Here is a 23,897-nt window from a genome sequence, read left to right on the forward strand (position 1 = left end):
TTTTAAAAACTACAGCTTGCTGCTGATCCAGCGTTTTTTTTCTTTTTTTTTCTTCTTTTTTTTTTCCTTTTTTTTTTTTATCCATGTGAGACATTATTACAGTATGTTTACAGTTTAAGGTGTACAGTACATGGAGTTCTACACGCTACTGCACAGGCCTCCCTTGGACAAGGTCTGTTCACAACTGGTAACTTCTTGGTTCCTGCAAGATTGTGAATGTACAACGATAAACCACACAGAGTTCAGCAGTCACTTTTTTTCTTTTTTTTTTTTTTTTTTTTTTTGTCCTTCAGAGTTTTTACCATTTAAAAACAGTTATGAAAGTGGTGCCTGTCAATGGGATAACACGGCAAGTCGTTTTTTCCCCAAACTCACTGTAAACGACAGTAACTTTGGTTAAAATAAAAAAAGTCTTCTATGTAGACAGAACTTTGTCTCCTTTAATAAGGGATTTTCAGGACAAATTTTGAAGGGCAGGGGAAAGGGGAGAGGGGCCGGGGACATCTTTCCCCGAGGGAGAAGCAGGACAGCGCAGGGCAGACAGTGGATTCTGAGGTGGTTTTGCATAAATAAAGGGCAAACAGTCAGTTTTTTTCTAAGTTCTCCACTCACGCACACGCACACAGGGTCTCGGATCCCACAGCTGTCATGACTGGCCAATTAAAAACAGTACGTCACAAATAACTTGTGAAACCAAAGAGTTCATCAAAGGCGACACGGAGATGTCCAACAGCCGCGACTCGTACAACGTGAACTCCGAGTGGTTCTCGTCCACCTTGGCCAGGGCCAGCAGGGCCCGGGCGGCTCGGCGCATCATGTCCACGCTCGTCGACTCGAAGGGCGGGTTCTGCATGTGCATCAGCCCGGCCTGGCTCTGCTGGAACTGCGTGGCAGCCAGGCTGTCCTCCAGGAAGCCCAGCAAGTTGCCAATGCTGCCCTTCTGCACAGCGATGGCCCTCGCCGCCAGGCTGTCCCCCTGTGCCAGGTTGGCCAGCAGTACCACGGCCATCTCCCGGCACACCGGGTTCTTTCTGTCACTGAGGAAGCGCACCATGGTGCTGTACAGCTTCTCCAGGCGGCTGAAGGGGGGAGTCGCCAGGATCAAATCCACGTTGTTGTCCTGGATGCTGAGTTTGCTGAGTGTTTCCAAAACCAGTCTCTGAGGGGAGAGGACAGCGTTGGGCCCCAGTGTCGGGAAGGGATCCTGGGCCTCTGCTGAGGGACACACTGCCCAGTGGAGGAGTCCATCCAGGATAGGCAAACAGATGCTTTCCGGGTAAGGGGAGAGGTCCAGCTGCCCGGAAATGTTGGCCAACGTGACCAGTGTATTTTCACGCAGCATCTCCAAACAGTCCCACCACCACTCCACCTTGTTGCAGCTCACCCCTTGGTCCTGCTCCTCCTCCTTCTCGTAGGTCAGGGGTGCCTGTTTGCGTTCTGGGTGCTTGTGGTGTAAGAGGATCAGTTTCCCTAGAATCAGCAGCAGCCCGGGGTGCTTGGACATTTCAAAGTCATTGCCCGGCACGAACGATAAACTCCTGATGATGTTCGAGACGCAGATGCAGCGCTTGGCCAGAGAGTCCTGCCAGTCCAGGAGGGTGCAGAGCGGCGTCTCGTCCTTACTGTGAGGTTCATCCTCCAGGATTTTGATATTCCTGTGGCTCTGAGCTGGACTAATGACAAAGGGAAACTTGCCGCTCTCCTTCGCCGTTTCCAAAGCTTTGACCTCCTCCTCCTCCCCTGCCAGGGAGCCCGGGCGCGCCGACAGCATGTCGTCCATGGTGGCAGTTATCCTCTTCTCCGAGGAGCTGTCGGACGGAGGAGCCTCTCCTTCCCTAGTGCTGGGGTTGCTCTCAGCTGCTGAACGTTTCCTCAAGGCAGAGGAGCAGGAAGCTCGTTTGTGAGTCAAGGGCAGCTCCGTCTTGCTCTCGAAGTGGGTCTGGATGTGCTCGGTGGTGTCTCCGCCGCCGATCCGCCAGTGCAGGAGCCCGCTGTCGAACTCCTGCACCCGGCCCAGCTTGTCGGAATAATCTACCACAAACGGGTCGTTTTTCTGCACCACCTTCACTGGAAGCTTGTCAAATTTACTGACTAGTTTTTCCTCGCTGCTCTCCGGAGGTACTTTGTCCTTGCTCGCGAACGCGGCCTCCTCCTCTTCCTCGTCCTCTTCCTCCTCCTCACAGTTCAGGCTCCGTGGCTCGTCGTCCTCCTCCCCTTCTTCAGGAGAAGAAGCTGAAGATTTGCAGAACCTTTCGGGATCTAATAGTGTTCTTTGCCCTGGGTCTCCTACCTCGTATTCCTTCAGGATTCCAAAGATCTCGATCAGGCAGCGCCGGAAATACTCCACCAAGAGCTCCAGCAAGCCTGGCAGCTACAAGGGGGAGAAAAACAGGAGGGGAGGAAGGAAGAGTGATCAGAAAACAACTCAGGTCAACACAAGCAGGGCTGAGAGTTTAAGCAGCGCTGTCAATTAATGGTTCTTTTCATGGTGGCAACAAATGGCGCAAAACAGAGTTTTCTGTCCTTTGAGAGGAGGGACAAAAGCAGACACTGACTGTGAGTATCCAAGCTGCCCCCCTGCACACACCCACGTGCTCTTGAGGTTGTATCTCCCTCCTGGTTAAGTCACAGGGAGGGCCTTTCCAGCACTGCTGAGGAGATTTCACACCAACACACACATAAATCCCACGGGCCAGTGAGTGACCGAGCTCACAGCCGCCCAGACCCCACGCTCTCTTCCCACCTGGAACGCTCCCCAGGTACAGGGACGCCCGGGAGTCTGCACGAGCCGCCTGTTGCCATCTCACTGACACAAACCCCTGCAGAATTAGCACTTCAAAGACATGCCCCAAAGAGCATCTGCACCCACCTGGCTGAGGTTGAAGGTCATGATGCTGTTGTCATCATAGAGCAGGATGTTTATGGTATCTAAGGCCCACGTACTTTCAGCCAGCAGCCCGGACTTCAGAGACATCATCACTCTCCAGGCTTCAGGAGTTCCTGTAACATAAACACATGATACTTCCAGCTCCTGGAGTTTCAAAACAGAAAGGAGACACTTGATACTGCTTTTTGGACCCGTGAAGAGCAGAGCCTGGCTAAGACGATGCACAGACTGCGTGTACCAGCAATCCGCCCGCAGGCGATGCCGAAACGAGGGCTGAAAATACGATCAATGTGCAAAAATACAGCTTGTTCAAAGCCAGCAGGGCCCTTCTGCTTGGCAGGACTGTACCAAAGGATCAAGGCAGGAAAGGCAGGGGTTTCCTCACCGATATCTTTTGCTGTTAGCCGCCTCCTCTGCTTCAACACAGGTTGCGTGGCTTCTACTGATCCCGGCGGGAAGGTGATGTCTCGTCGGATCATGGGAGGCTGGACAGCTGCTGGTGTTACGTGTGAGGCAGGAACAGGTGGTCCTGCCTTCTGCATCTTCATCCCCGAGTGCAGGAATGGAGATTTGCTCGGAGAAGTGCGATTCTCCAGAGGTCTGGGCAGAGGTGCTGGGCTGGATACCTGAGGAATGTGATTCTGCATGCTGGGGGGGGTCTGGTAGTTAGACTGGGGGGGCCTGGTCATTGGGGGCACGGGGGCAGAGGGACCGTAGGGAGGTTGCCTGTTCCCGTGGGAAGGCCATGGTCCCTCGTGGTTGACCCTCTGGTCTGAATGCAGAATTTCATCTGTTCGAGTCACTCCGTGATAGGCGGGGCCCTGGGGCGCGGAGCCCGTGCTCGGCCGGTTGGGGAAGCTGTACCCCATCTCGTTGCGCCCCTGCCACATGGCCCCTTGCTGGGGACCCTCCGGAGCGGGCTGGATGGGACCACCCATCATCTGAGGAGGCATGTTCTGCTGAGCATTGGAGCCTGGGGGAGCCGAGACCCTGTCTCTGCCGAATTGGAAGGGGAACTGGTTCTGCGGCCCTCCGGCGGCTCGGCGGTCGGCAGCGGGGTACGTGCTCCCATACTGGTTATACAGGTCCTGCTGGGGGGATGGCTGTGCAGGAGGCTGCTGGCTGGGCTGCTGGGGCTGTGCTGGAGGCAGCTGCTGCTGGGTCTGGCCCTGCCCGGCGCTGTAGGGGACGTTGTACATCTCCCCTTCGTGGCGCTTGGCGGGCAGGCCGTAGCTCCCGTCCATCGGCCGCTTGTAGTTCTGTGGGAGGAGAAAGGCATGGACAGCGTGAGACTGGAAATTCGGGAAGGACTGCTTCACTGAAAAAGGGTGGTCAGGTATTGCAGGGGCTGCCCAGGGAGGGGGTGGAGTCCCCGTCCCTGGAAGTGTCCAAGGATGCTGGGGGACAAGGTGGGGATCGGGCACAGGGCGGACTTGATGATCTCAGAGGTCTTTTCCAACCCTTATTGGTTTATTGGTGTTCTGTAACACAAACAACCCAAACCTCAGTGGGGAGAGTCCTCAGAGCCAGAGGATCTGGCCTGTGGCATGGCCTGGGAGAGGCTTTTTCTCACTGCTGGCCATATCCAATGTGAAGTTGGATCAGTCACTCCCTTTCACAAGCCAAGGCCAATTCCTTGTGGCTGGCTGGGTAGTTTCCTTGTGGATTCTACAAGGATGCCCTGGGGGTAGGAATCTGCCCACAGAAAGGACATTCCTGCAGAAAAGACTCAGCTCTACAAGGACTTCACCACAAACCAAACCAAGCACCAGCACTTGCTTCCTTCCACATCCAGGAATTTTTATCAGACCCTAATTCTTTTATATTTCCCAGGTTTCTGCTGAAGCACTCAACAAAACGTATTAAAAACTGTTCTATTTCCTGCTTCTTCCTTTCCTGTGGACTTCAAAACACCTTGCTGAAAGGAGCAAGAAGGATTCTCCCCCCTCATTCTTTTAAGTGCAAATGGAGAAAACAGTCAATGGTGGAGACAAAATTAAAATCCAGGATCTCTCTCGCCTCCAAGGTCTGTGCTGGAGCTGCTGTAGAGGCAATTCAGACACTCCACAGTCATGACTGGCTTCAGATGGAGCTCTAGGGCTTCAAAGATGACAAGTTCCAGAGTAACTCGAACTCTTGGCTCCGAGCCCCGTGGCTCTGGTTGCAGAGCCAAACTGCAGAGCAGTTGGAATTATTCTTAGCACAGCTCACTGAGTGCCCTCTCTATACTCTCCTAAACCAGAGGACTTAAAATTATCAGGAAAACATTATGGGTCCTGGCAGGGATACAAAGAGCAAGTCATATGTAAGGATTATGGGAAGGGATATACGTTCACTCAAACTGTCCTGAAACAAACCTGCTGGGTTTGGAAACAGTGAGGAAGAGGCAGCTGGGCAACGGAGTCTGAAGCCTCTGGCTGCAGGGATAGGGATAGGGAAAGGGACAGACAAAAAAAATGTCCTCTGGGTTGTGCAAAATAATCCACCTGGAGCACCTCCCCAGAACGATCCAGGAGCTACTCCAAATAAACTCATCACTTGGATCAACAGTGTTACAGAAACAGGACTGGATTCAGAAAGTTTCAGAGGGGCAGAGGTGCCCAGCAAAGCTTCCTCACCTCCTGCTGCCTGACCAGGGTGTGCAAACAACCTCCATTCTCAGAACGCTGTCTTGCTAACGCAACACTGGGAATGCTAATTCAAACTTCTTTAAACTGTTTGCAATTTATTCAGCCTCCTGTATAAGGCCAGGCTGGATGGGGCTTGGAGCAACCTGGTCTGGTGGAAGGTGTCCCTGCCCATGGCAGGGGGTTGGAATGAGATGAGCTTTAAGGTTCCTTCCAACCCAAACCACCGTGTGATTCTCTGATAGGGTATTTAATTCTACGCATTCATAAAGCAACCAGAGAGTTTTCACCTCCAGATAAAAACTCTTTTGTCTCTCAGCTGAACAAACCAGAAACCCTGGGATCCCTCACCTGCTGCTGCTGCTGATACATGGTAGTTTGCTGGCTTGGGAAGGGGCTGCCCGAGGATGTGCCTTGAGTGGAGAATTGATTGCCATAGGAATCATGTCTAGAGAAGAAACAGATGCATTAATTGTCACTGTCAGAGCCTCAGAGCTTTCCCACTGGGAAGGGCAACACCCCACACAGACCTTTGCTGCTGCTGCTGCTGCTGAGGGTAGCGGCTGGGAGAGTACATCCCCGACTCCGGGGTGGAAGGCATGATGTTTGGCTGCGGAGTTCCCGTTCCCAAGTTGCCCTCAGGTCCCATGCCAGGCTCTGTCCTACACGGAAACAAAGGGAAAAACCCCACACACTCACTTAGATTCCCCCCTTGGCTCCTGCAGTTATGACCAAAGTCACAGCAGCGAGGAGCAAAGGGATGATCACCCACGAGGCAGCTCGGGATGTCTCCAGGTCCCAGTACCCACCTCACTCTGTCGTAAGGACCTCCGTAGGAGTAGTGCTGCCGCTGTCCCATGGCCATGTTACCCATCCCTGGGCCTGCAGCACGGTTGTAAGGGTCACCCATACCACTGTTGGGGCCCTGCCCTGAGGACATGAAGGGATCGCTTCCTGGAGCTGGAATAACGGGAGAAAGAACCAGTTAATGTGGGTGCCCTCACCCTAAAGAAGTTAAACCTCATTCTCTGGGCAAGCAGAAGGTTTCCTACAGCACATTCCGAAGTGCATCCAGCTAAGAGGGATTAGTACTCAAGGAGAAAGTGGGGACAACACAAGGACGTGCTCACCTTTCCTCATACCGCTGTAGGGATCTTTATTTGGCTCGTAAGACATGCGACCCATCATGTCAGAGGTATTCATGCTGGGCTGGTACCCTGGATTTGGAGTCATGGAGTTCCGTTTCTGGAACGTAGGATCACTGCCATCTGCAAAGGCATCCTGAAGGCCCACGGAGTTACTCCTGGTTCAAGAAAAAAAAAAACCAAAAAAACCCAACACAAACACCAGGTTACAGGGGTCCACGGTGCTCCTCAGGATAGTTTTCCTAGAAGGAACACAGTCCTGCTCCTCCAGAGTCACGAGAAACTGCCTTTCTTTAACATTGACCCCATCCCCAAATCAACGAATATTCACACAAAGTGTTGCTGTGAGCCATGAATGAGGGAGAAGAGCAAGGGAGTCCCACCCAAACAGGCACTCAAGTCCCCAGCCACCTGCAGCGATGACCAGAGGTGACCCCACGTTCACAGCTCCCACCCAGCAGCAGAAGAGGGAGCGATGGTTCCCTACCTGATGCCTGGCAAAGGGGGCATCTGACTGTGTGGCGTCGACGCTGGGGTTGGTGGCTTCAAGTCTCCTCCTTCTGCCATGGAGCTGCTGGTGGACTGAGGTGTCTGAGGACCCTGCATGGAGCCTGAACCCGCTGCAAGAGGAGAAACGTGGTGTGAGCAGCTTTGAGCCCCGGGGACGCAACCCAGGGCCTCCCAGAACATCAGGCCCAAGAACAGAGAGGCCTTGAAGGAAGAGAGACAGGTGAAATATGGCCAAAAAAAGTACAAGGAGCTCAATGTTTCAAGGACAGGCTGGGACAGGCTTCCTGGAAGAACCATGTACAGCGACCTGAAGCTGAGAGAACACGTTCCTTCTCACAGAATATGCTGAGTTGGAAGGGACCCACAAGGATCATCGAGTCCAACCCTCAGCCCTGCACAGGCCCATCCCCAAGAGTCACACCATGTGCCTGAGAGTATCATCCAAACACTCTTTGAACTCTGTCAGGCCTGGTGCTGTGACCACTGCCCTGTGCCTCATCCTTAACCACGTGGTGCCACCACTGTGAGGTGCTTCCCACGCTATCCCATCGGAGGCTGATGCTCTGGAGTGCACCATGTGGCAGGAATATGGTGCTTCCTGGCAAGGAACCACCCACACATCGCCTTCACAACCTTCCCACCCAGGAGGGGGGTGGGTTTGAGCCCCTCTCCTGGAAGCCTCAGGATGTTCCTAGAGATGGAAACCCCGGGACATCAGCTGAGGCCACTAAGTAACTCTGAACAAGGCTGCTCTGCTCTTCCAGAGGGGTTAATTCACGCACCACTCCCAAGGATTCCTGGAACAGGGAATGCCGGATCTTTTACTGAACGACAAAACCCGTCCAGCAAGTTCCCTGTAAGGTCCCTGCCTCCCTGCTCTACGCTCCAGTGAGCTTTCATCAAACATCCCAGGCTGTGTGTAATCCAGCTGTGCCGGGAGCTCGAGGAGCTCTGCTGGCCCTGGATCGCTGTGACAGTGTCAGCTCAGGTTCAGCCGCTCCTCGCAGCTGGCAAGAGCTGAACTCTTAATTACTGTTTCCATTAGTTACCGTCCCCAGCACCCGATATCCCTCAGCTCCAGCCCTGCTGGTTGATGAGTCATTTCAGCTATTCATTAAAATCCTCCGAGGTCACGTCCAGGGCATGTTTGTTTACACCCCACCTTCCTGGCACCCTGTCCTCAACTCTGCGACTCCCTCCCGGCACGGGGAGGTCTCGGAGAGAAGGAAGGGCAGCGGGAGCTCCGTGGGGAGTTTCATTCATGGGCCCTCCTTCGCTCCGCTCGCTTCCCCCAGGAATTCACTCGCGGCTCCGTTTGTGCTGCTGGCACCGGCAGGAAGAGGCCCCGAGACATTCCCTGCGTCGCTGCCATTTGGTGTTTGTCCCCACCTCCCGCCGTCCCTCCCACTCACAAGTTTACACACAGTTGGAGCGGGGCCAGTTCCACGCTCTGGGAATTAAAACCCAGCGAGGACTGGTGGTGCCTCCTCCCCCTCCAGGGACAGGCTGTGTCTGCGAGCGGGAACCCTGGAAGGTTTTCAGGAAACCCCAGTGCCCACGAGGCAATTCCCAATCCCTCCCAGCCACCAGTCCTCTGGGGTTTGAGGGGTGGGAGGGACACTGCCTGGGAAGAGCTCTGGCACCCCTGCAGCCTCAGAAAGTGGTTAATGGAGAACTCATTCCCAAAGTTCTGCAGGAGTTAATTTGGCAGAAATGAAGAGGAAGCCAATGCCAACAGGTTGTAAAGTCTGCAAGGACAGCAAACCACATCTGTGTGGGACAACTGAGCCTTTCAGCCCTTCTGATGGGCCTTCAGAATGTCCTCTTGTTGTCCACTGGGTTTATAAACAGGGAAGTTATTCTCCATCCAGGTGATTCCTTGGAGACAGGACTGTGTGTGTGAGTCTGGAAGGTACTGGGCCCTGGAAAAGCAGTGTCCACTGGGACTCAATGATCCAAGGCTCTTCACCCTGGAGCTGGGGTTGAGTACCCTGTGTCATGCCCTACCCCCAGTTCCTGCTGATCCAGGGGAGCAAGAGAGAGGAAGAAAAGGAAAGTGAAAGAGGAGCATGGACACACTGATTGATTCAACTTAAAGGATCAGAGTGGCCAGCCAAGCTTCAGTGCTGCCTCTGCATATTCCCAGCTGTGGGAGTCTGGAGCAAGACAAGCGGAGAGAACAGTTTAAATTGGAAATACAGCTGAGTCCTCTCATGGCAGGAGTTAAATGTGCACAGTTTGGGACACCAACCCTGCAAATTCCTTCTGCTGATGTGCTGAAGCTCAGCCCACAAGGCAGAGCCAGGACCTTCACATTAGCTAAAACAAAATAAAAACTGATGCACCACCTAATCCACCCTGACACACACCTAGAGCTACACCGAGCCTTAAGTGGCTTCCTAAAAGTCTCAGCTCTCTCCAAACAAACTCCAAATGCTCTTAACATCTTTGTTCCTCTGCCTCAGGGGGGTAAGAAAGAGCTTCTGGAAAGAAAGTAGGGATGGATTTGTGGTGTAGAACTCAGAAACCACTTTGGACAGAAGTTCAGTCTAATGGCACAGAAGTTGCTTTATCTTGCAGAACACACCGAGGTTGAAGCTCCACTGGGACAGGTTTCCTGATCAGTGACAAAACATGATTTAGTTCTTTAAAAAAGCACCACTCTGAGAGGAGAGAGAAAGGTAGTGTGGCCAACAGAATATTGGGCCAAGCCAACCAAGGGTTTAGCAGTGCTGGGACAAACTGCAGTACAATCCAAGCAGGTTCATTATTCCACTCCTCAGGAGCCAGACAAAGATGGTGCCAAGTTTCAGAACCAAAAAGGTATTTTTTTTGCAAACATTATAGGAACTTCAAAGCAGACCAAGTTTTTATTTTCACCTACACGAGCAGGTTCCTGACCAGAAAAAGCATCTGAAGGTTTTTAGTTATAAGGCAAACTGGAAAACTCAAGCTTAAAGAAGGGTTGGCAAGTTCAGCAGCAATTCAAGCAATGAACTCAATGCAAATGAGACAGAAAGGATCAGACTTTCCAAAGACCAAAGAGTACAACGTGCAAGGCTGGCCTGGATGTCTTTTTCTTTTTGTTAAACAAAATCTGAATTGAACATTAAGCTTAAATATGCAGAAATTGGAGCATGCCATCAAATCTGAAACAACAGAAGTTGTTCATTTTAAAAGCCTTGATTCCTAAAGCATCCCAACTTGTAGAAGGCCTACAGTGCTCTCTGTGCACAAAGCCTCAGAAGGTCCTCCCTGACTCCTGCTGAAGGCAGAAAGAAGGAATTCCTGAGGAAGAGGAGTTCACACCCACATCCAGCTTCTTCTCCCTGAAGGTACCACTGGCATGGTCAAAACCAGCCCAACTTTTCCAGCAAGTCCCCACAGCTGAGCAGTCACACAAGGGCTGCTCTTGGAATAGGTCAGAGAACATCTGGGGGCTTTGTGGAAGTTTGGACCCACAGCACATGGGGTGGGGTGTACAGTGCCAGAGACCCTGCAGTTCACACATCCCACTGCACACCTTAAAGCAACATCTGAACTCACCTGGAGATGGAGGTTGTATCTTAGTCTGAGACTTCTTTGAATCAGCAGCTGCAAAGATATCAGGAGGGGGGTCTTCTCCTCGCTCAATCTTGCACTCGAAGGCATAGAGACACTGGATGTACTGCTTCTTCAAGGAACTGGCTGCACTGCTGGACGTGCCCACGTTGAGATTTGTGGCCAACTCGCGCCATTTCTTGTTCTTGTTGACCTGCACAACCGAACAAGAGAGGCTCTAAGCTCAAAACCCCAGCTGCTTCTACTCCAAGAAATTTTCTGGGGAGAAAAATTGACACTTCCCAGCTCCCGCAAGGGAAGCAATGAGGGCCAAGCTCTCCTCATCACCTACAGAAAAACTTTTCAAACAGGGACAGATTGCAAGTCAAACTGGTCACAAGGTCAGCTGACAGCCAGATGCAAAGACAGCGTCACCAATCTTTGCACTGGACAAAGGGGGAGAGGGAAAAAGGGATTCAATTGAGTCTCACCACAGATTGTTCTCAACCAGACAATGGGAGAGCAAACATCTGGCTCACTTAGAGGATTGCTGGGTTTTATTTAAGGAAACAAGCAAGGCTCAGTGGGAACTCACGGCTTACCTCTGGCTACAAACTAACTCTGAATGGCAGCAGTTCTGAGCACAAGCACCAGTCCAGTCCCCAGACTCACCTGAGTCAATCCTCCGATCTCCTTCACGGAGATGTAGAGCCGGTAAAGGTCCAAGGGTTTCCTGCCCACTGCTGGGAGGTTGGTCATTCCCATGGCCTTCTCCTCGGTGAAGGCCAGGTAACGATCCACCCACAGCTTCCTCTCGGGCTCCCCACCCAGCTCGTAGAGTTTGGTGATCTTCTCATTGGTTGTAGTAGAGGAACTGGACTTCTGGGAGAAGGAAAGAGATATCAGGACTGAGCAGTGCAAGAGCAGCTCCTTCACACCCAGGATTGTTTCAAAAAGCAGGTGGGTAAGAGCTCAAAGTGCTGCTGTTGTGTTGGGAACAGATTTATGTCAAGACTTATGCTTGTTTCAGATCAGCATCAGGCAAGGATTAATCACTAAAGGCATCACAAAACCAGTTGCTACTCAGGGAATTCACAGAAGATGGGAATTTTGACACAGTTGAAAGGTTTCAGGAATGCTACAGAAACCCCCAAAAAACTCAAGAAGACAAAGAGAACCACCCCAAACGATCCTCATTTGCTAAATAGATAGGAAAATTATAATTCAACTACAGATGAGATTCCTTGTGGCATTACAAATCCTTAATTAAAAATGAACTCCCAAATCAGAATTGATCTTCAAACATGACCATGTTCTAGATGAACCCAAAAGTGTTCATGGCACGTGAGATAATCCAACAGCAGAGACCAGGACAGAACAGCCTTGATTTGTGGTCTCTGCCATCTCCCAGCCCAAGAGCATTCAAGTCCTTGTTTGTCATAAATAAGAAAGGCAGATTCCAGAATACAGGAGCAGAAGTGAGAGATCTCCTGGATCTTCCTGCAGGCTGCTGCTGGCACAGGGATCAAACCTTCAGAGCATTTATTTCCCCTCAAGTAGCAGAGGAGGAGACGGGCTCAGAAACTGCTTTTTTGGTGGTTCTTTTGAAACTGGTAGCAGCAATGTAAAGAAAAACACTCCCTGAAGAACTTGTTTGCCTCCCTCTTCTGGCTTTAACACAGGATTAGTAAGAGGTTTGTTTGTGAAACAACTAACACTTCAGTGTACCACGTCCCAGCTGAGGGGTGAGAGCTGACTCGCTCCCAGCCCACACCAGCAACAAACCCAGGTTTGTTTATGCTGCTTTTGGCAGTTTCACTGTGGCAGGTGATAATTTCTAATACTAAATTGTTTTACAAGTGAAATCAATGACTCCCAAAGGACTGGGAAACACTCCCCTTCATTTCTCATGCTACCAGACAGAGGCACTGCTCAACCCAAGTGAACATGCAGTGGTTTTTATTTCCCTGGATGCTGGAGAGGACGGGAATCATTAAAAACAAAACCCAAAACATTTTACCTTTGACTTGGATTCTGCTTTTGGCGTCCCATCCGCCTTGTTGTTCATTTTAGTTGCAGGTGTTAATTTGACATCCCCAAGTCCCATCATTTCAGGGCTTGCTGCCATCCCTGGGGAGTTAAAAGGAATCTTTGACACTGATTTTTCAACCCGATGCAATGGAATCAATGAAATCCTAAAGCCCTGGCTTACCTGCAGAGTTGTTGGCCATATTCCCACCCATGGGGTAGGGTGGGCCCTGGGGGTTCATCATGCCAGCCATACTGTTAATTCCCTGTCCATAAGGAGGTCCAGTGCCCATCATGCCTCCTTGATTCATGTTGGGATAACCAGGAGGCCTAGAGAAGGCAAGGAAGAAACATTTAGTCCTCATATTAAGCACTGACATCTTGTCCTCTAAGGAAGCAGCTTTGCTAGGAGAAAGTTAAACAGGACATTGAGAAGTTACTTGCTACAAACAGTTTTTCCAGCAAAAGACCAAAGCTCTTGTGAAGCTCAGAACCCAGAGTCCAAGTTCAAGAAAAAAGGAGGGGGACCCATCCAGTCCCACTTCTGGCCCTGCACAGGACACCCCAATGATCCCATCTTATCCCTAAGAGTGTTGTCCAAACCCTCCTAGAGCTCTGGCAGCCTTGGGGCTGTGCCCACTGCCCTGGGGAGCCTGTTCAGTGCCCAAACAGCCTCTGGGGGAAGAACCTTTCCCTGAGATCCAACCTAAACCACCCCTGGCACAGCTTCATACCTTCATCTACTTGTACAGATAATTTTTCTTTATTTCTCACTTTCCTTACCCCACACACAAGAGTATTCTGCATGTATAAGAAAACCTCCTACACAACTGTGGCTCAAACTTGTTACTCAAAGGGACATGTCTTGGTGCCCATACTGGGGTTTGGGGCCCCTGGCAGTCACAGGTAACAGCAGCAGATTGCAGAAGCAGCCTCTGGGGCCAGGATAAAGAGCACAATGTCCAGTCAGACAACAAATATATCCACCAGCTTCAGGGGAACCCAATTTAGAAGCACATTCATGGCTCTCATGGCATTGGGAAGGCCACACACACCTACTCTGCAATGGGCAATAAATTAAAAAAAAAAACCAACCACAGAAAATAGTACAAAGTTCAGAGCTGAATTCCAGCTCCTTTCCCACAGCTGCTCATCAAGGCCCTAAAAGGAAGAAGTTCCCTACACTGGACAAGCAGCTGGGTGGCTGCTGGATTTAGGGGCTGCACAGCAGCATCTCCAAGTCTCTCGTGGAAGAGAGGAGACCAGGAGGCAAAAAAGCCAAAACACTGAAGAGATCTCAGAGTTAAATAATTTCACCTGTGATTATTAAAAACCCCTCAAGCATGCCATAAATGATGTATAAAATCATGGGATGGTTTGGGTTGTAAGGGACCTTGAAGATCATTTAGTCACGACTCCCTGCCATGGGCAGGGACACCTTCCACCATCCCAGGCTGCTCCAAGCCCCGTCCAACCCGGCCTTGGACACTTCCAGGGATGGGGCAGCCACAGCTTCTCTGGGCACTCCAACACACTGCTTGTCCAAGCTTTATGTTCTCCCTTTTCACAGGGGGAGGGACTTTTACAGGTGGGGAAATCCCCCTCCTTACCTGTTCTGGATGGAGTTGGCAGCAGCATGCATGGCAGCAGCGGCCGCCTCTTGTGCTTTGCGGTTCATGCCGGCGGGCGGGGGGCACATCCCCGTGCCCACCTGGGGGGGCATGTTTGCCATGTTGGGTCCGTAGGGCCTGTTCCCCATGGCTGCGTGGCTCATCCTGCCCGGGGGGATCCCGCTGTAGGGGGGCACACCGGTCTGCCCGTGCATCTGGCTCCCTGCTCCCATGGGGTTCATGCTCCCCGCCATGCCCGGGCTGGGGTAGTTGGCATTGGACATGGCGTTGTAGTTTGGCTGCCTGGGATAACCTCCTGAGGAGATGATTACAAAAAAAAGAGGGGAAGGTAACATCACTCAACTAGTTAAGTTTATGAATCACCATAAAAATCTTCTATCAGCAAATATTTAAAGATCGCTAACAGAGATGAGGGGGAGTGTTCACACCTCAACACGAAGTCAAAGTACTTGGATATAAGCCACGTGAAAATGTGTTTTGACACAGCCAAGCAACAACACCGATTCAGAAGCTGCCTGAAACTCTCCCAAACCTCAACCCAACACAATGAGCCAAATGGTCCAGGAGAGGATGTAAAAATCCTCATTTAACCCTTTCCAAAACAGGCAACACTCCATTTTCTTCCTCTCCAAAGAGAACTGGCCCTCTGTCACTATTACACAGGATTACCTGCAAATTTTAAAACAAGGAGGAAAGATCCTACATTTAGATATAAAACTATCCATGAAAGCAACATATTCCATCAACCTCAGGAAGAACAAAGCACAGCTCCTCCCAGCTCATGAGGAGTGTGCTGGTTTCCATCACCCACACACTAAGAGGAGACAAATCAAAACATTTATCACAGAATCATGGAATGGTTTGGGTTGCAAGGGACCTTAAAGATCATTTAGTTCCACCCCCCTGCCATGGGCAGGGACACCTTCCACTAGACCACGTTGCTCAGGGCTCCATCCAGCCTGGACCTGAACACTTCCAGGGATGGACCTGGGCACGCTGGGACTTCAAAGACAAGATGTCAGGACAGAGAGAGGCCTTTGCTGAGCTCAGTTCCCACCTTGAGGTCCGTACTGCCCGCCCTGGGGTCCGTAGCTTCCCATGGAGTTCTGCTGGTACGGCCCCATCCCGGCGTGCATCTGGCCCCCGGAGGATTGCCGGGGGGATAAGGCTGAGCCAGGCTGGGGGGAGCTGTACTGGGGCATCTGGGGGTTCCTCTGCATGTAACCTGGACACAGAGGAACACAGCAAATTGTTAGTGCAGAGCACCCACAGGGGCCACTGCGCATACACGTTCTAAGCGAAGCAACGCCCAGGACGAACAAAATCCTTCCAGCAACAGCCTGGACAGGTTTTAGCGGTTGCATTGAGGAGCCGGTGTTATCTGAGCAGGTAATTTCCTGTTTTAGCCAGAAATAACCCTCAGTGTCACAGCAGAAGCCAGGGAGGCTCTGCAAATCCTGGGGGCTTCTTGGTGGTGGCTTTTGTTTGCTCGTTGACAACTCTGTACCTTCAGCCAGGAGAGCTGAAATTTTTTACAGGCATTTCCCTCCCCCAGAGAAATCTTATTCTCTTGGAGGGAAAACTCCCACGATATCATTGCAAGCACCCCTTGGTTTTGAAACTTAAAAGATCATTGGACATTGGGCAAGAACATGCACAGAAAAACACGTTGAAAAGCCAGAGAAAACATCTTCCAAGCCAAAATAGCAGCTAGGATGGAACATTCAGAGGCCAAACAACCAGCAACAATAATTTACTGCAAGTTGCCTCAACACCCAGAGGTTATAAGCCTGGGGCAGCTTTTAAATGCTCTCTGAGCACAGAATGAGTGTCACCAGGCCAGGTAGTTTTTAGTTACCCATCTGGCTCTACAATTTCACGTTAGGCTGTGTCACACACCTCGATCCTGGGCAATGCTGGACTGGTTCATGGAAGGATGCAGGATGGTGTCCGACTGGCCGCTGGGCGGTCGGGGCGGCATCTGATTGCCTGTGCCACAAACAGGAGAGTGCTCATCACAAACTGCACACCACAAACCCAGCAGGCACCACAGCTAAGTCCCAGAACCCCAAACGACTCCAGGAGAAGGGGATGGTGGGCCGCAGCGAGGGGAAACAAAAGCGAGATGGGTCGCGTTAACCCGGCAAAATGACACCGGTGGTTTACCAGCCATTCCCACCCATCCTCGAGGAGCTGCAGACATCCCAAAGCAAATAAATGAGCTCAGAGGGCCTCAGTAACCACACAGTGCTGACAACTGGGCAGTTCCTCCCCACTGGGCACTGTAATTCACGTGCCGGGCAGCGTTACCTGGTACTGCAGCAGGTGAGAGCGGCCCGGAGCGGGACTGAGCGACACTGGCTGGAGATCCAACTGGGGATGGGGAGGGTCCTCTGATGCCTGGCAGGTGAGGAGAGGTATGTGGCGAGAAAGGAGACTGAGCTGGGTTACTCTGCTCTCCTTGACTGCTGGAAATCCCTGATGTGCTTACGCCAGGGCTCAGGGCTCCTTCGGTACCCATGGGCAGATCATCTATGGAACCAGACAGGTCCTGCGAGGCACAGAGAAACACATCAGGCTAAAACACAGAGACACGGGACTGTTCTCTCACATCCCACTAAGGAAGAGCGCTTCTCCCTTAGGCGTGTTGCAAACAGAAATCAATGAACTCAGTTCATGTTACTGTCAGCACCAAAGGCTGCTGCAGTCTGAGGTAACTGCCAGACGTGTCTTATCCTGCTGCCTGTCTGAACCTAGGAGTTCCTGGGTTGCTTTGCTGATGGTCCAAACAATTGGCTAATTCTCCTACTTGCTTTATTTTAAATTCAGTGTCGAGGTGGGAAATTGAGGAATGCATCAACAGTACACGTAAAGCTGCAAACACAGGAGACAGTCCATGTGATCTTGGCTTGGAAGAGAAACGTGGCTCAGCCTCTGAAAGACAGAAAACTCCTGCCTCACCATAATTAATTCATAAACCTCCTATGAGCTGGGAAACTACTCACTTGAGATGGATAAAAACAAACTAAACAGAGATTTAAAAGAAAACCATAAAATACTCTTCAGGGTTCCCACTTCCCTTTCTTCAAAGACAGCAAAAATTAGCAGTTACTGTATCAACCTGTAAAGTTCAGCTTTTCTGGAAGGCAAGGCTAGAAAACACCCTTCCTCCTGCATGTAATCCACCTTGGGAGAAGAAAAGCACAAAAAGCCTGAGAGAGCCGAAACCTCCAATTGCCACAGCAGCAAAGTGACAGCATCAAAAATCAGCTGGCAAGTGTGAGAGTGGGGATAATTCCAAGATGATGATGTGCAGATCCAACATGCCCAGTTGTACTGGCTGGTTGATAACAAGGTGCATCAGCTGTTCAGGCTTGGCCTGCAGTGAATGAGTTGGGAACAGCCCAAGCCAGAGGAAGTAGTGGCATATTTGAACAGAAAGCTGGGAAGTTGTAACTGTTCCAGTGATTAGATAAAATCTCTGCCAGAGGTTCAAAGGATCACTGGTAGGCGAAGATGTGGGAGACCAAAGCTTACCAGGACTTCACCTGTCCTTCGTAAGTCTTCCAGAATAATCGACCCTGGATGAGAAAGATTCTGGGCTGAGCCCTGAAGGTATCACAGATCATCTCCCCCCGGAGAGAATTCAGCTGAGCAGCACCAGCAGAGCCCAAGTCATTTAAAACCTCACACAGAAAGGCTGAGCCAACTGATAAATCACTTGGACACCCCGGTCTCATTTACAGAGCTGGACAATTCCTGGTTCAGCAGCAGTTCAGGTGACGTCTTCCCAGCTCCAGCAGTGCAGGAGGACCTGGGACATGAGATACTGCAGCAGCTTATCAGCCTCTGGAAGCACTATCACTCCCTAACACCTGTCTGCCAGGTGATGTGTGCAGAGGCTCTCACAGCACATCCCTGCCATCCAAAGCTGGTGAACAACACACCACCAACATCCCAGGAAGAGGATGTTAAAGACTGGAAGCAGAGTGGAGTCACAGAAGAACAAAAACCAACCTGGGAGATACCCAACCACCTCACCACACCTGTGGGACAGTGACACTGAGGACAGAGGGGAGAGCTGCTGCAGTGGGGAAATCTCCTCTACTTTAGTGGAATTTAATCAAAATGCTCCTAACAAATGCTACACTGGAGCTGAAAACCCCAGTCACTCAGTGGGATGACTTAGTTCATGCGTGTCCTCCCTCCCCTTCCATCACTGCTTCTGTTGGAGAGCTCATTTCCTGCACCACAGTCTCAGAGGTGTATTTGCTTACTGCTCAAGTATTATCTTCCTGAGGGAAAAAAAAAAAGCTTTGTTTTATCTCAATGAAAGCTAAAAAACTGCAGAAAAAGCCTAAAAATAGCGTCTGAGATCTCCTGCAATTTTCACTACTTTCCTATTGTAGCATCAAAAGCACTGCTCCTTCATGCAGCTGTTTGGGTGTTTTTTCCCTGGACAACTTTGATAAATCCCACATTCCTACTGTGGAAACCATCTGAAGTGGGAGTAAAGAGACATCATTTCCAACATTTTGCATTGAAAAGCATCAAAACCAACACAAACAATCAAGAGCAAAACACTCCTCTCCCTGAGACCCGCTGCATCGAACCGCAGCCACCAGTACAAGGCACACAATGAGATTCCTCTCAAAGGCAATGAAGGGATCAGAATGTCCAGAAACAAGTCAGTCCAGCCTAAAACTGGATGGAAATACTGCTATGCCCCTTAAATACATTAAGGTAGTTTTAGTCTGAACCACCAAATGCACACAAACACCGTTTTCCTCATCAAATGAAAGTTGGAGGCCAGACCCATTTGCAGCTTTAAAATCCTCACCCCACCATGAGCTGACGTGGTGTGGAATTTCAGAGCAGGTAAACCTTGGGAGCAGAGGGGCAGAGCCCAGAGCTGTGGAGATGAGGGATTTTTAGGCTCAAGGGGAAAAAAAAACCACATCAATGTACACTTGAGACCAACACCGGCATGAAAGGGCAGATACAGAGCGAGGGTGCAAAGTGGAATGTGAGTTTCCTTCCTTCATCAGGAGTGTGAGCGCTTCTCCAAGAGGCAAGAGAGAAGGCTTTGGATGGAAGGATCTCAGGATGTGTGGAGGTCACTGTCTGCTCCACGGTCTGAGCAATATTCACGTATGAACTGGGCAGACTAAGAGGGCAAGACTTGGTAATGCCAGACATGAAAATATCTGCAAGACATAAAATGAAGTAGCATTAAAAACTGTTTGAAAAAGAACTCCTAAATAACTAGATGATGATCTTTAAAGCTGATGTTATTTGACCATTCTACGCATCAAAGCCTAAGTCACTGAAAAACATTTAATTTTTTAAGCAGGTGAATACTGGGTGGGTCTTGGGAGAGTGAGGGCCCCTCTGCATTGCTGACATACCATCAGGGACCCCACGGAGGAACAGCAGACCTTTAGTGTGGATCAGACTCTCAGATTATCAGTTTAAATGAGTTAGAAGTAAATTACACATCCACCTTGCATGGCTGTTGGGACAGGAGCTGAAACACAACCACAAAAATCAAGTAACTCATAAAGTGACTTTCACCTCTAAAGATCTGTTAAGTTTTATGAATTCCAACAATAAAGTCATTTCCCAGCCAAGGAAGGGTTATGCCTGCAAAGCAGCATTTTCTGAGCGTGTTATTCAGGCCTGAGTTTCTCAGAAGGGAAACTCCTGCAAGGGGAAGGAGTAAACAGGGACTGGAATGTCTGAGTGCAGGCAGCTCATCAGTGAAGAGCTGGTTTCCTTCTATCAAGTTATCTCAGGACACCCTCCAGCTCCGATATCCCCAAAACCAGGGGAAAATAAAACCTCTCCAACTCTTTCCAGCCTATTTTTAAGGCAGAGAAGCCTTAAAAAAACCCAAACCTCACAGAAATAATGGAGACCTGCTGCTGCCGTCGGTGGGTTCTGGATGAAGCCCAAGAGGAGAGGGCCTGGGAGGTTTTATTTGCCTCCCACGGAGCATCAGGAGGAGACCTGGAACGACACAGCAGCAGCAGGAGAAGGGCTCTCCCCTTCCCTCCTCCCCCAGCACAGCCAACAGAGCTGAGACAGGAGGTGAGGCTCGGCAGCAGTAACTCTGCCAACTCGGAGGAAACGTCAGGGTCTGGAGAATTTCCTCACGTGTTTCCAATGTGTTTTTTATGCATTTTATTGCTCATCTGCCATGCAGATCAAAAACGCTGGAGGGATTCCAACTATTTCACACAGAATCTCACACTCCAGGCTGGCTGCAGCCCCAAAAGCCTGAGTTTCTTCGCTTGAAATACTGCCCAGTGTTATTTTGGGATGTGACCTGATAGCGGAAGCCCACGGGGACCCTGGAACGATAACCGTTCCAGCTGCGATGGATGCCCAAGCCTGGCCGGTGCCAGCACGGGTCTGTCAGTGCTGCTGACAAACAAGGGCTCGGCAGCAACACCTCCTTTTCACACCACAACAAACCCGTGCCTGGGATCGCACAATCTGGTACCCAGAGGGAAGGGGGCAGGGGAGTTCATCTATCCCAGGGAAAGGGCTGCGAGTCCTGGCACGGCCGACACGAGGAAGGCCGGGTTTGGTTCGTGCTGGAAACAGCCGGGGTTCTTTTATCTGACGAGAGGAACCACCACCCCGCTATCTGATAGGAGCTCATTTGTTAAACAAACAAAAAGATGAAACGACGAGAAATACTTAAGATCAAGGTAATAAAATCCCAGGGGAGAAGAGAGAGAGATTCAAGGCTCCGCTCCGGCCCATCCCACTGATCTGGAAGAGCAGGAAGACTGACCAGAAAGCAAATGGAATAGCCTCTCCTGCCCATCCCCAGCCTCAGTGCACGTGGGAAGTGTGGGGGAAGAGGGAAGGAGCTCAGGCAGGGTGGAATGATCCAGCGCTATCAGATCACCAGACAGCACTCAAGGAAATTATGGTCTGGAGACAAGCATGTGGTGCAGCTTATAAATTCTGTAAGGCCAGTTATTTCCATAAAGATGCTCACAAGCAAGACCAGAGAACAATGGATAAATGTATTCCCCAATTCCTTCTGAAAGGGAAAAGGCCTCTTTATTCCTCTAATTGAAATACCCACTTTCTATTACAAGTTCTTTCTCTCTGCAGTTGCTTTTCCACTGACTCAAGAACTACCAACCACTTAAAACTCACAAGCTTGTCCTTTCCTTCCCCTTTTATTTCCACACCCAAAATACCTCAATTCTCTCTATCACAACAATTACACAGCTGACTGGCAGGATCTCCCTGCTATTTTGGGGACATGGAAAGACTTGTTCCTCAGAAAGACTCCTCAGCAGCACAGGCCAACTGGATCCTGCACCTCATGCTCCACAAAGCGCTGTCTCCCAACACAGAGCAGCCTGGAGAACCTCTCCGTGCTCCACTCACACCACACACCCACAGCACATCCAAGAGGACACCTGGCAAAGCCAACCTGAGGGTTCCACAGATGTGACACGAGGGTGTCTTTCCAAGAAAACCCCTCACCACATCTAGAACCTTTCTGGCAACACTCCGTTCCCCCATGCTCTGTCCCCCTGGGAAGAGTGGGGTAGAACCCAAAACTACGTATTTTTAAGCTGCCACTTTACCTGTTACTGATTTTGTGCTCATACACGTGTGGGAAACATGTCCATCCACATTCCCAAGCTGCCCAAGATGACTAAAGACTAATCAAATATAACCAAAGCCCAGCAACACGAGCTGGTGACCCCTGACCATGCACAGCTTCCTCCACTGCCACGTGGCTCTTACCCCTTACTCTGCGAGGAGCTGAAAAGCTTGGTTTTAAATTTAACAGGGGAGGATGACTTTCTCCTGGCACAAAATCTCCTGGGAATTCCCAGAAGGAAGCTCACTGCCACGCCAGCACAAGTGGCCTACTACACTTCCATGTTTTATGGAACTCTGTAAATTATGGCCTTGCCTCTTGTCTTACACCCCACTTCAAAACAGGTCAAGATCAGCAATCAGGAGGAACAAAGGGATTTATTTATGCAATGAAATCACTGGGTTTGGCCCCTCAGATACATCCCTGGAAGCTCAACCTCTGGTATGAGCAACAAGAAACCAGACAGTTCTCAGGTTCTGCAAGAGGGAAAAAAAAAAACCAGAGGGTGCCACAAGGACCTTCGAGTCCTTATGTGCCACTTACTCATCCACTCAGTCCTTGGGGAGAGGAAATAAGTGCTAGACTTTACAACTTCAAGGGGAAAACACCTGCCCACTAAAACAAATATTAGGGAGGCAACACTGGCAAGGCTTCAGCTTCAGCCTGTGCTGCAGGGTCCATATTCCCTCCCCTTCCAAGGAGTTTTAGCTCCTCTCAGGCATCAGCGCTGACAATTACAAACCTAAGATGGGGACTAGAACATGCCAGAGAGATTCGTGCAGTTTCCCTGCTCAAAAAAAAGCAGCTGAAAAGCTCATTCTTCCAGGCTGGCTTTAGACAAACTGGGAGAAGCTGCAGGCTCGAGCTGCACTGCAGGGAAAGGAGCATTCGGAGGGGAGGCTGTCAGGAGGAGGGGCTCGGTGGCACACGAGGAATTCTACTCTGACTGCAAAAATAAGCTGCTGTTCTAATCCAGCTCAGTGAATCTAGGTGAGCCTGGGTCTGCTGGCAGAGAAGCAGGTACAAAATAAAGCAGGGAGGAGGACAGAGGGAAGTGCTGCTGGCTTTACTACATTCCTGCAACGGGAGCCTTGCAGAACAGCCGGCACCGCTACCGCAGCAGCCATTGATTTTTCAGAGGTCGATACTCCACTCCCACAGATCTACTCGGCAGGAGCTTTAATCACATCTCCTGCTCCTACCCTGTGCCACCCCTCCTTCTCTTCTCCTTCCAAATAAAATAAAATAAAATATATATATTAAAAAAAAAAAGGGAGGGCAAAGAGGGTTTTCTACCCTCTCCCAGCACTGAGCAGACTAAAAAAATAAAAACAATCTCATCTTGGTCTTCGGAGAGCAGAGATTCGGAGCTGTAGTTGCAGCACAAAGTAGGGAAGGAGTAACATGATTCATCCACGGAACAAGATGTCGCTGAAGGGAAAGCCCGCCATGTGGAAGGCCAGCATTCCCACCCGGAGAGCGCTGGGTGCTGAGCCCTTCCTCAGGAGCCCCGGAGATGCAACAGCAAAAATGGACACAGGAGTTTCCATTTAACCCTCTGGAGGCTGCTCAGCTGCAAAAAGCACTCCCAGCTTTATCCAGACGTTGATACGACACCAAATACCCAAGGCAGCAGGTAAATGCCCAATTTTGCTTGGCAGAGCAGCGTCACTTCAAGCTGTCCCAGAAGTTGTCCCATCCATCCAGAAGGGAAAGGATAAAACCTCCAGCTCCTACAGCAACACTGACCCCAAAACAAGCTGCAGGGACAAAGCAGGAGGATCCCAGGCACAACAAGCAGCAAACATGGCAGCAGGACCAGAGGATGCTCTTACTGGTTTTCTGGACAATGTGGGGATTAAGCAACCTACAAGTCGATCCCGTCATTTGGAA

At 50.6% G+C, this 23,897-nt stretch overlaps 1 protein-coding gene across 2 annotated transcripts in view; it reads right to left on the reverse strand.

The window, feature by feature from the left end:
* Positions 1–23,897, reverse strand: part of ARID1A (AT-rich interaction domain 1A) — a 57,377-nt gene that overhangs the window by 666 nt on the left and 32,814 nt on the right. The window contains exons 5-20 of one of the 2 annotated variants that reach the window (XM_050326307.1): positions 16,679–16,919; positions 16,268–16,357; positions 15,426–15,593; positions 14,348–14,663; positions 12,922–13,067; positions 12,730–12,839; positions 11,382–11,588; positions 10,716–10,923; positions 7,147–7,279; positions 6,645–6,817; positions 6,324–6,474; positions 6,045–6,176; positions 5,866–5,962; positions 3,273–4,146; positions 2,870–3,000; positions 1–2,371 (exon numbers count right to left, since the gene is read on the reverse strand). The exon at positions 1–2,371 is cut by the window's left edge and continues 666 nt beyond it. In XM_050326307.1, the coding sequence (XP_050182264.1) occupies positions 647–2,371; positions 2,870–3,000; positions 3,273–4,146; positions 5,866–5,962; positions 6,045–6,176; positions 6,324–6,474; positions 6,645–6,817; positions 7,147–7,279; positions 10,716–10,923; positions 11,382–11,588; positions 12,730–12,839; positions 12,922–13,067; positions 14,348–14,663; positions 15,426–15,593; positions 16,268–16,357; positions 16,679–16,919 (4,902 nt within the window). In that variant the 3' untranslated portion in view covers positions 1–646. Of the gene's footprint in view, positions 2,372–2,869; positions 3,001–3,272; positions 4,147–5,865; positions 5,963–6,044; positions 6,177–6,323; positions 6,475–6,644; positions 6,818–7,146; positions 7,280–10,715; positions 10,924–11,381; positions 11,592–12,729; positions 12,840–12,921; positions 13,068–14,347; positions 14,664–15,425; positions 15,594–16,267; positions 16,358–16,678; positions 16,920–23,897 lie in introns of both variants that reach the window. The other variant, XM_050326306.1, reaches the window with a different exon arrangement.

Source organism: Myiozetetes cayanensis, unplaced genomic scaffold (genome assembly GCF_022539395.1).
Source record: "Myiozetetes cayanensis isolate MyiCay16 unplaced genomic scaffold, myiCay2020 scf31, whole genome shotgun sequence".
NCBI classification, from domain to species: domain Eukaryota; kingdom Metazoa; phylum Chordata; class Aves; order Passeriformes; family Tyrannidae; genus Myiozetetes; species Myiozetetes cayanensis.